The 12,873-nt window shown below is 41.6% G+C and overlaps 1 protein-coding gene across 3 annotated transcripts in view; it reads right to left on the minus strand.

Moving 5' to 3' along the window:
* Positions 1-12,873, minus strand: part of lsp1a (lymphocyte specific protein 1 a) — a 294,870-nt gene that overhangs the window by 114,203 nt on the left and 167,794 nt on the right. For all 3 annotated transcript variants that reach the window (XM_059975693.1, XM_059975691.1, XM_059975692.1), the window contains exon 2: positions 3,896-4,057. In XM_059975693.1, the coding sequence (XP_059831676.1) occupies positions 3,896-4,057 (162 nt within the window). The remainder of the gene's footprint in view (positions 1-3,895; positions 4,058-12,873) is intronic.

The raw sequence follows: 12,873 nt of genomic DNA on the forward strand, positions 1-12,873 counted from the left end.
TAAAACATTCCCAACCAAAACATTGGAAAATGGCGTAATTTCAATGATCCAGGATGCAACCACACAATTAGAAAAAAAACACCTTGTTATGTAACAGCACTTGGCAGCACAAGGTGTAATAGAAAGCCCTACAGATCATTTCACTTGAGGAAATGTTTAAATGCTATGCTCGAAAACTGAATTGATTAGCAGGGATTTTTGGTCCTATGAAAATCACCCAAAACACAAATTTTCCATGCTTTTGCAGCTATTGGCATCTGAAGGATTGAGTTTAATTAGAAATCTCTATGAAAAGGGGTAAAATCCATTACTCAGGGCCCAGTGTACTCTGCTAATAAAACAGATAACTTTGATCATCCAAAGAATGTTTGCAATTTTCATCATCTCTTCAGATGGGAGGATAATTGATGTCCTTGCACCCCTTCCACTCTACTTGTAATTGGGTTCTATGGGCCCCCACTGGAGGAACTCAAAAATTTGACAGCTTTGCATCAGAAATTCCCATCTGACCATGAAGATATCACTTGAGCTTATTGGCTTCTCTGTAATCCTCGGAACTCTGTGTCATACCTTAGAGTAAGCTGCCCTTTGGAAGTTTGGAGATGATGAGGCTCACTCAAAGTTGGTTGAAGGAGCTGGCTGCCTCAAAGTTGAGGGACCATGGCCTGGGAAGACACTCTAACAATTGCTTGCCAGCAAAAAAATGGAGACTTTTCAGCGATGACAGCATTGTGCTCTGAATTTCCTACTGTAGGATCACCCAGTCTCTTCTGCTTACTGGCAGGAAGCATCACTGCTGCATGCTGGACCACACTCGGGTTTGGACCGCCAACACTGTTAAACCAATAGCTGGATGTTGTGCTGGTGCACCAAAGTGGCTGAGGATTTTACCACTGATATATGCCCACCCCTGATGGCTTTGCCCAAAGGTAGGAGGAGCAATCAACATTGACCAGAGTTTCATTGTGAATCCTGGTTTTTAGGGTGTGGTATTCTGTAGCAGATAAATGTTAGTAAGGACTTTTGTTCTATGGATATTTAGTGAGCCCCCTATCCCTAGTACATTTTTTTTTAAATGAACAAATCACTGATGATTTGGAGTTCAGTCTCTGACTGGGACGGAACACAAAAAATATCTGTATACTGTAGCTGGGGCAATCTTGGTTCTGAACTGGAATTGATGAAGGATGAACACTTCTGTTAGTCCCATAGATTAACTCCACTCCAGAGGGTCAATGCTGTTGCTGGAAGTGAAGGAAATTTGACAGGATGGCTGGACTTATAACAGAACCTTGCAGGACTCTTAGCAATGAGACTGGGTCTGCTGAGGATTCCCGATCTTATGCCACTGTACAGCAAGCAACGATAGTGACAGATTTATTAGATAACCAAACCTCAACAGAATTCCCCATAATCCCACCCAGTTAAACAAGTCAATGACTTTTACAAGGTCCCAGAAGATGAGATATCAGTGCTGCTCTCTAGGGCTTGCTGTAAAGATCATGACAACTGTGGTTATGAATGGGAGAATAGGCATTCCAAATCTGAAGGAGCTCTTTGGTCACTGAGGAGGAGAACACCTCATAACATCTTTTCCTGTGAGACAGCAAAGAGTGCACACTGTAATCACTCTGATCAGTTGACTCCTTTTAGAAGACCTGGTATATCTTCCTCTTCCTCACCAAAGACACTCGCAAATTTCTACAGAATGACCATGCAGAGCATTCAAACTGGCTGCATCTCCATTTGGTAAAGTGGGGAGGATACTGCAGAGGATTGAAATAAGCTGTAGAGAGTTGTAAACTTAGTCAACTCCTTCATGGGCACTAGCCTCCATAGTATCCAAGTCACCTTCAAGGAACGATGCCTCAAAAAGGTACCCCCCATCAACCAGGATATGCCTTGTTCTCATCACTAACATCAGGAAAGAGGTACAGAAGCCTGAAGGCACACACTCAATGATTCAGGAACAGCTTCTTCCCCTCTGCAATCCGATTTCTGAATGGACATTGAACCCATGAACGCTACCTCACTAACTTTTTTCATTTTTTTATTTTTGTATTATTTATTTAATGTAACTGTTTTATATATATACACACACATACATACATGCACACACACATTCTTACTGTAATTCACATTTGTTTTTCTATTATATATTGCAATGTATAGCTGCCATAAAGACAACAAATGGAGGCTAGTGCCCAACTTATGCCAGTGATATTAAACCTGATTCTGACTCTCATTCTGAGAGAGATGGAGTCATGAACTCACACCACATTCACTTTTCCACTATGTGTTGTTTTGGACTGTGTCAGGAATTTCGACTGCTTTGAGGGCTTGGTTTTTCCAGAGGATGGATTGCAGATTCACCTTCTGACCAGTTTATAAGGTTGTAACTTGAACATGCTCTGGAAAGGAGTCTTGGGCACTGGCACCAAAGGCTGAGTTTTAGGTAAGACGCCTTCCCAAGGGCTCCCATCAGGTAGGCACAGTCTCCCTGTCCCCGATGAGTTCTCTGTTTTCCTTCTGGTCAAGCACTTAACTATTTTATATTTGTGATGGTCTTGACAGCAGTAAAGAATGCAGGAGTGTTCAGCTAACTCAACTGCATTCTGTACAATCACCATCCTGATCTTCAGATATCTGCAAATTATCCACAATACCACCATGACCCCCACCCCAATTCTGTTCTTGAGCTGTGGAGACTAAAGATGCATACGTAATTTAGTAACATTTAATCAGGAACATTTAAATTAAATCCGATAAGAACTTTTACTTTCTCTGAGAGCCAATTTCAATTAATTTCCATTGGATTGCTAGACAAGCATCACGTTAACCGAGCATGTTTTTGTGGGCGGATCTTCCGTTCACAAGCTAGAACATCTGCAGAAGTCTCTTGTTGCGCAGTGCAGGCATCTCACAGCTGACTCCATACCGAATGGAAAATTGTACTGCAGCGCTCACCTGGGAAAAGCTCAGTGCAGTATCCGGATCTTCGGAGGAAGAAGTCCACAAAGGACTAACTTTGATAACTAATTTATGAGGAGGGGTAGGCTTTCGGTTAGATGACCATCTTACACACTTCTGGATTTGACAGCCCATGGATTTCAAAGGAGCTACAAAGGGCTAGGTCGTAAGATTCCAAAACTACTTCCAGAGAACATCAGGTTAAAATTCTGTTCCAATTATCTCTCGCTCTGTTCCTTCCTACACTCTAGCTTAAACAACAGGAGTATGGAAAAACATATTGAGTCATAATCCTTATGTACAACATGTCCAGCAAGTATTTGTACTTGCATTTGTTGTATAAGTGGAAGAAATGAATGGAGTACGGCTTGAGATTTAGACCTCTGCATGCATTCTGGACCTCCCACCCACCATAATCCCCAGAATCTTCTGCTCACTGTGAACTGATAACGAATGATAGCTCAAAGATGTGGCATTACCTCAAGAAGGTATATGCGTTATTCTGATTAGCTTATCTTCCCCACTTGCACCATTGCCAAAAAGCCCTTTATCTCCTATTTCCCAATGAAATATGACTATTACAAGCTCCTGATTGTGGAAACAGAACTGCAGCATGAAATCAGTGTGTCGGGAAGGATGGAGCCAGCTGGCAGCACCCCCTCTGAAGGTGCAGAACCAGAGGCAGGTTCCTCCGGAGAGGTCCAGTGTACGCTAAGGTCGTAAAATGAAAACTGACGCCAAGAGTGACGAGAACGATGAGACTTTCAGCTTCCATTGGGTGAACAAGCCTTAATGAAGTGCAGGTACCTCACTGCTCATCCTCACCAACAGCAAAAGCATTCGTCTTTTAGTGTCTTTTCGTGTCAAAGCTATATTGCCAAGCTGATGGAAAATTATTATAAATTGATCACGAGCAAGGACCTACTGGTTTTCCTTGGTGGTTAGGTGGCTCTCAAACACTGGAGTGGAAGTGTTGCTAGCGTAGGACCCATTGTCATCCTCGTCGTAGCGCCGTGCTTCACGGGCCCGGCGCCGGCGCTCACGGGCTATCTCCTCCTCGTCCTCTATGCTCCTCTGTGCAGTCAACCTAGCAAAAGAGCAATTTGAAATTATATAAGGCTACTCGCAGCAGATGGCAAACTAAATGGCAGGGAAGGAACTCTGGGCAAATAATTGCAGAAAGCATGCTGATTACACCAAAATATTTTTCCTCAATTGTTTATGATCACATTTGAAAGCCAAAGGAAAAACTAGGGTTTCAGAAGATACAAAAATCATCATCTTATTTCCTCCAGAAGCACATGGGATTGAGGCAGGAAAGCAGGGATTGGAACTATGCAGGTGGAGTAAACGGGAAGGAGAAGAATACAACACAAGGGCCAAGTCATTACTCCCCAGTAACCAGGCAGCTTAACACTTAAGAACAGGGGTCATCGACCTTTTTGCACTGCGGACTGGTTTAATATTGACAATATTCTTGAGGACCAGCTGAGGGGGGTTGCAGAGTGGGTGTTAATATTGACTGGAATATAGGTGATAAGTCAACTATAAGTCACTTATAAGTGGCTAATTTATAAGCGAATTAGAAATAGAAACTCAAAATAGAAACTCAATTTTGTTTCTAAAAGGGTTTATCTAACGAATTTAATATTAAACACATAGCGCATACTTTTCTTGCATGATCATAGCGATAAGTCACTTAGAAGTCAATAGCATCGTAACATTTTAAGTAACATTTGGATATTAAACATACAGCACATATTCTCCTCGTATTAACATATAAGATCATTGCAACACACCAGTGGGAGGACAAGGTAAGGGCCGGAGGTCCCTGTACCGGGGCCGCGGCGGTCGCAGTCCGGAGAGAGCATCTGACTGAGCGAGGAGTGCGACGGGGCGCCCCCCTTGTAGGTAGGTCGGATCTATCAGCTGACGAAAGTTTGCCCATAACTTTCAGTAGATCACAGCGAGGTAGCTGCTCTGTTACTTATGAAACCCTGAGCCCAAATTAAGTCTCCTGCGAATATTTTCGCACTGGGTTCAACACGTACATTCAGTGTGCTAACTAGGTTTAGAGGCGGCGCCCATCTGTCCGTGCTCCAGGCCAGTAGCATCGGCACTTCTCGCCAGTTGCGCGAGGTGGCCGGTTACCTGTCACCAACTAGTGATCCCTGGTGCGAGCTACTGTGACCATTTTACTTCTTCTTTGGAAATACATCAGATTTTGTGATCACATTGATTTGCACTGATTTCCAAATTGTTGCGGAAAACAGCAAGCCTTCAACAGATATTCAAAGCTTAGAAATTGGTATTCACAATTTTTCTGGTGCTAATGAACTGCTTAATGTGCTTCTGATATTCGTTACCACCTGCTCAAAACAGTACTTGTGCACTCGATTGGTTCACAAGGATTTGCCCATGTTTTCCACTTGGCTCTGACCTCAGGAAGTAATAGAAATACCTCCACAATACAAGGAGTACCCTTTCAGTTTAACTTTGCTTGTAGAGGAGGGAGAGGCTGAAAGAATCCTTCACGGACAAAGGAACCTGCAGAGACTTCTGAAGTAGTAAGGTGCAGGAGGGTAGTGTAAAGACAATAGTCCTCCATAAAGGCCTGTAATTTAGAGAGCAGTCAAATGCCTCTTCCAAATCTGAATGCAAATATTGCATTTAGCAAAAATGCCACAAGTGCTATGTCTCAGTAGAAACAGCCTGGAGGGATCTTGGGGGTTTCAGGGCATGAGGATAACCCGAGGTTCACCCTGAGAGCTGGTGGCTGGCTGGGTGGGTGGGTGCGAGGTGGAGAATTGGAAATCTAAACTGGGGTGAATAAAATGGTTTATAGTACAATTTTTCTTAAAATAACCCATGGTTGACCACCAGTACATACTGGATGGGCCTAAAGGCCTGTTTCGGAGCTGTCAGACTATGAGAAACGAAACAGATCTGCCTGATGCCACGTACATTGGTACACAACTTCCCAGCAAGTCATCCATCTTATACATGACTGACATTAACATATTAGGAACATCAAATCTCGCTAATGCCACTTGAAATAATGTTTGTTTCTGCAGTTCATTTTCTTAGTCTCCATTTCTTAATATATAGTTGTAGAAACTTACTTTGTGATGGTTACAGGTTTTAAATGATAATGATACAATTAGTGGAAACAAACAGGAGGATACCACAATAACTAGATTACAACCAAGGTAGTTAATCAGAATACACAGAGAACAGGATGCTTAAATCCCAATATGTATATCATACATTAATAAACTTCTTATCAGAAGATATCTTAACAAAGATGAAACACAATGGTCTGTAGTTCATGAATTTGTTTGCTTAGAAACACATGATCAGGCTTTCTACAAAAGCTCTCTTACACTCCTATCAAACCTTTGCAGAGGATCAGGGAAACTGCACTGAATGCCAACGAGATCTTTTCACACTGGTTGCAATTTGTCTGACAATCTTTCAACACATACAGACTTGTTCAATGTGAGACTCACACCAGAAAGAGACCACATTCAAAATGGCTTCTTCAGCTGCAGTCTGAGGTAATTATTTCACTGACATTAGCCAGCCAAGCCAACGCTTTTGATTACTAACAGACATGTACATTTGGCAAAATAATCTCTGAATTCACTTAAGTACTACAAACAATGTATATCATTGGAGTATCAAGGAATGACTTAATCTAATCAAGACCACCCTAGCTGAAACTGCACAAGAGCCCATCAACATGCAATTGTGTGCAAGTGCTTGTAAGTACCTTTATCTTTTGCTATGTGAGCTCTGGAGATTGTAGCATTATTTCAAAAATCTAATTCTTGATACAAACGTAAGGCTCTGCTTGTGACAAAGACACAGACCAAGAGGGGTGAGAATAAGTAAGTAAAGGGGAAGCCATAAAGGGAGAGGAAAGGCTTTTTAAAAAAGGGGGGGGGGAAGCAAAGGAGAAAAGAGCGAAAGGAATGGAGTAAAAGTGAATGGAAGGAGAGGGTGAAAGAAAAAAGAAAAGAAAAAAAAGAGGAATGCCTGCATACTTTTTACAGCATCCCAAGTAGGCACTTTGAAGATGTTTCATTACAAATTCATTAGTGGCTATTTTACACAAACACGATCAGTTAATTTGTATGATGGATCCCACACAGTAAAAAAAATCTGAACTTCTATGATAGACCAAATTGCCAACGTCAGCAATTGGAAGCTTACCCTATACCCTGGTTCTTAACTGTAGTGGGCAGAAGGGTCATGCCAGGTTTGGCCCTCTGCCCAATCTCTCCCCGTGGTTCTTTTTTCTGGATGGAGTTTGGGGGGGGGGGGGGGGGTTGGGGGTGTTGAATGAGCTGATGTCTCTTACTCAATGGTTTTCCATAAGGTGGAGTCGCCTCACAGGCAATAGCTTTAAACTGTTCCTAAACATGTCCAATTGTCAGTAACAATTGAAATTATTAAAATAGGCGTAAATATGTTCCCAAATACAATGGATTCTGGTTAATTGGACCATTAGTTAATTGGGGCAGCCACTTATTTGGAAAAACTCTTAAAGAACAAAAACATATTGAGAAAATAGTCCAATTTCCCTTTGTTTATTGGACACTATGCTGCTTAATTGAATCTAGAGACTGTTGCCAATCAGTTTTGTATATAACGCCAGTTGCATGTGGCTATTGACACCACACCATGCTTAAAGCAGCTTTTAAAAAGCATTAGTTTTGTGTGCGTGTGTTATGTTTTCTGTTTGAGTCAATGGACATTAATTTTGTTTTTTATTCAGACTTAAAGTTTCAGACCCTTGTCAAGATGCCATGAAAAGATCTGACACTAGCCAAAAAAGTTACCCTACTGGCCCAAGTTAAAAGCCATCACTCATCATCAACTGGCAGAGATTACTGGAGTGCCAAAATCTGTAATTGCACACTTGATATATCTACATGATAAACTGCAAGAATGGGCATTACATAAGAGACATCAGAGAACATCCCAAAGAACCAAAGTGTGAAGGTAAGAATCAGCACATTGAGGAGGACATCAGTCAGTGGCTTTCCATTGAGGTGTGTGTGCGTGTGCATGTGTATCAGTAGGCCAATGTTTAAAGAAAAACAAGTCAGGAGAGCTAGCTAAGAAGCTGATCACAAAGACTTTAAAGCAAAAGTTGGCGGGTTGTATCACATTAAATTCAAGAAAGCACACTGCGAGGAAGGCAGTGCTGATGTTGTAAGTGTACAAACTGGGAAATCTACAAAACTCCCCAACTTGCTTCAAAATTTTTCTCCAGATGATATCTACAATGTCGATGAAACAAGTCTTTTTTTTTAAATTATGCCACGCCGAACAGTTCCCTCGGCTACATACTTGAGAAGCTGCAGCTCCTTACACCGGCCAAACTGAACTGGCTGACGGCTGTTTTTTTTTATTACAAAAGCCTTTATTACAAATATCGGTGCTATACAATATATACAAAACAGTGGCAAACACAATTATTTCACTACAAATAGACAATAGACATTACACCAAAATGTTGCCATCTCTGACGGCTCTGACTGGCAAATATGGGATTAGTGGAATTATTCATCATCCAATCTCCTGAGCACCAATACTTAGACCAACCCAAACCTGCCTGGAGATTTGTATCTAGGGAATAGGAACAAGAGGAAATAGATTAAGTTGCAAAATAAATATCTGTAGGATGTGAGGAGAAAGAATAAATTACTGGAGTAATTCAGTGGGTCAGCCAGCACGCGTGGAGGTAGAGGGGCCATCATTGTTAGGTCAAGACCCTATGCAGGGACTCGACCTGAAAAGTCAACCATTCTGCTCTGTCTCCACATGCGAGCGGTGATTGATAAGTTTGTGGCCTAAGGTAGAAGGCGTCTATTTTAGAAAACCTAGCACATTTATTTTTCAACATAGTCGCCTCCTACATTTACACACTTAGTCCAGCGGTTATGGAGCATACGGATCTTGGACCTCCAGGAATTGTCCACAGATGGATGATTGATAAGTTCGTGGCATAAAGTAAAAGGAGATGAATTATACAGCTCTCATTACATGCACATCCAGTTCAACTCTGAGTGATTAAGCAGAAAGTTTGAAGTTAATAACTCATCTCCTTCTACCCTAGGCCACAAACTTATCACCCCTGAGTTATTAACTTCAAACATTCTGCATAATCACTCAAAGAATTGAACTGCACGTGCATGTAACGAGAGCTGTATAACTCATCTCCTTCTACCTTAGGCCATGAACTTAGCTGTGGACACTTTCTGGAGGTCATTGTGTAAATGTACGAGGGGACTATGTTGAAAAATAAATGTGCTAAGTTTTCTGAAATTGACTCCTAGCTTAAGCCATGAACTTATCAATCACCCCTCGTATACTGCCTGATTTTTTTTTGCTCCAGATTACAAGGTGGCCTTACAGGGAAGAAGTCATCTCTCTGACACAGTGGTGTCAAGAAAACCACCCATCCCTCGATGTCGAAAAACAAATGAGCTGGTTGTGGATTACAGGAGGAATGGAGACAGGCTAACCCCTATTGACGTCAATGGATCTGGGGTTGAGAGGTAATCGGCTTTAAGTTCCTTGGCATCCACATCACCAAGGACCTCACCTGGTCTGTGCACACCAGCTGTGGGGTGAAAAAGGCATAACAACGCCTCTTTCACCTCAGATGGTTGAAGAAGTTTGGTATGGGCCCCCAAATCCTAAGAACTTTCTACAGGGGCATGATTGAGAGCATCCTGACTGGCTGCATCACTGCCTGGTATGGGAACTGTACCTCCCTTATTCGCAGGACTCTGCAGAGAGTGGTGTAGACAGCCCAGCGCATCTGCAGTTGTGAACTTCCCATGATTCAGGACATTTACAAAGACAGGTGTGAAGAAAGGCCCAAAGGATCATTGGGAACCCAAGTCACTCCAACCACAAACTGTTCCAGCTGCTACCATCCGGGAAATGGTACCGCAGCATAAAAGCCAAGACCAATTGCTTCTTCTTACAGGCCATCAGACTAATTACCTCACACTGATTTGAGCGTATTTCTATGTTGCATTGACTGTCGTATTTAATATAAATTACTATGATTGCAGATTGCACATTTAGACAGAGACGTAACTTAAAGATTTTTACTCCTCATGTATGTGAAGGATGTAAGAAATAAAGTCAATTCAATTCAAAAAAATACAACATCGACAGCCTCTTGCATCTCTGCAGGATGTTCCTTGATAGAAAGCATATATAATTTTGGTCTGCCTTGCAAACTTAACAATTTTCAAATTCTCTTTGGCATTCTGCTTCTTCCCAAAGGATGCTGCCTCAAGAGGGATAAGTCCATGGCCACTACTCAGCCCAGGCTGTCTCACTTTAGTGAGAGCTTTCACGTTTCATGGAAGGTTCAGACTCAAGTCTTTTCCAGTGAGCTCCACTGGCTACTTATAAATCAGCAAAAGAATCTCCCACCCCTTCCCCGTTTCTGAGAGACTCAATCTCCACCAGTCAACATTCAAAACTTGGTAACTTCATGAACGATGTGTCAAGCATCAGAACAATCATCCTGTTCCCTCATGTGCTAGAAATGTACCAACATTATTTGACAGTGACTACGTATCAAGTGTTAATCACATTGCTCAGATGAATTCAGAAAATTGCAGGTTCAGGTCTACTATTTTGCAACAGAAGTTTACTCTGATCGCTTGTGAGCAACATGGTTTGAACTTATCATTTTCTCACTAGTATGAAGAAGTTTATACAACATTGTGCTGACAAATTGACTGCATTACAACAAAGGCTCCACATAAAGTTCTTCATTGGTATACAATGCTAGATTTTCAGAGGTCATATGGAAGCCATCATATCAGCCTCTTTTAACTGTTGCACCCTGTTGGGGGATTTTAAGATGATGTTTGGTGAGTGCACTGTGCCCCAACAATGTTTCATTAGCTCAGCAGGAAATACGGGCTGTGCTAAATTTTGATTACAATTGAGACAATCTGTCTGCTCTTCCCAGTTTCTCGGTTGGATCAAACCAGTCAGAGCAGAAAGATTCCAAGTCCATTCTGTTTCTACTGATCCCAGCCAATTAAACCTAGAGCTTGATATACTGGTTAGTATTTGACCAAGTCACAGTCAACGTAGAGGTAAAGAATACAGCGAAAGATTGACATTAGTTGAATTGACTTTATTATGAACACTTGTACTTACATCCTTCATATACATGAGTAAAATCTTTACCTTGCCTCTCTGTGTGAATGTGAAATATGCAGTTTATAGTAATTTATAATAAATAGTATGTGCAACAGGACAGTCAATTTTACATAGAAATACGGTTGTGTCAGCATGAATTAATCAATCTGATTCTGGTGGAAGCAGCTGTCTTGGAGCCCTTTGGTCCTGGCTTTAATGCTACAGTACCGTTTCCCAGATGGTAACAGCTGAAACAGTTCGTGGTTGGGGTGATTTGGGTTCCCAATGATCTTTCAGGCCTTTCAAACCTGTCTTTGTAGATGTCCTGAATAGTGGGAAGTTCACATCTACAGACCACTCTCTGCAGAGTGCTGTGATTGAGGGAAGTACAGTTCCTATACTAGGCAGTGATGCAGCCAGTCAGGATGCTCTCAATTGTGCCTCTATAGAAATTTCTTAAGATCTGGGGGCCCATACCAAACTTCAACCATCTGAGGTTAAAGAGGTGCCGTTGTGCCTTTTACAACACACAGCCAGCATGTACAAATCATGTGAGATCCTCGGTGCTGTTTACACCAAGGAACTTAAAGCTGGACATTCTCACATTAGGAATATGGGTGAAGACCTGGAAGACTCCTGCAACTGGCAATTCAGTGCATAATTGGAAAATAATGGGAAATTCTGAGTATGAATACAAGGAAGAAACTGGGACCATCCACCTCACAGCGGCACTTGCCCTAACAACTCCCATACCTCACGAGTGCAGGAGACAATAACGCTTCACAAATGCTTTAAAATGGGTGTTAAAGAAATTTCAGATAGTGAAATAAGATTAAATATTCAACATCTCCAAATGGAGATGAAAAACGTTTCTGGGGAAAAAATAGATTTGCTGGCTGAGGGTAAGCTTGCACACTAAGTAGGGAAGTTGGCCCACAAGATGAATTATCACTTTAATAGTTGAAATTGGCAAGGATTTTGGCCTTTGAACTGATGCTTTGAAAATGAAATGTTGCAGTGAGCAAACCATGAACAGAAGCTCAACAGGGAATAAACCCTCTTGCTTGCCTTTTGTTCTGATTTTTCTAAGACAGCTCTGTGAAACCTAGCTTAAAATGCATTTTCACAGACATAAATATCTCATGGGCAGCACCTATCAATATGTTCCCGCCCTGGCTACTGTTTCACTTTTATACAGACTGAATGGAATTTCACAGTTTGGTTGTAGTTCTGTGAATGTGCAGAGGGAGACAGATGCCTCTGACACAATGCAATTAAGTTTCTAAAAATAGCTGGCATCTAGCAAATTGTAAAGAGCTTGTCATCGCCATTGCAACAGGATTAATTTCCAACTCCACACACACACTGACAGGAATGATAATACTTCTCACTTTTCTTTCCACCTCAAATGAGACTGAGTAACTAGAGATTAGTGTATTGACCTTTTGTTTTTTGCAAAACAAAATGCATCTATATTGGAATCCACACTAACAATAGCACCCCTGGACACAAGATGGAATTGACTTCAGCTTTATTTTTTACTTTCCCATTGGGCCAATGAAAATAAAATACCATGTGGTCACAGATTCAATCCCTGTTCAGTGTCTGATTGCAACCAAGTGTTAGAAGTGCACTATAATTGTCCTCAATAACATGAAATTAAGATTGACATGATCTATTCATACATGGCTCTTGGACACTTCTGGTCGAGATGCA

The sequence above is a fragment of the Hypanus sabinus genome, chromosome 7 (genome assembly GCF_030144855.1).
Source record: "Hypanus sabinus isolate sHypSab1 chromosome 7, sHypSab1.hap1, whole genome shotgun sequence".
Taxonomy (NCBI): domain Eukaryota; kingdom Metazoa; phylum Chordata; class Chondrichthyes; order Myliobatiformes; family Dasyatidae; genus Hypanus; species Hypanus sabinus.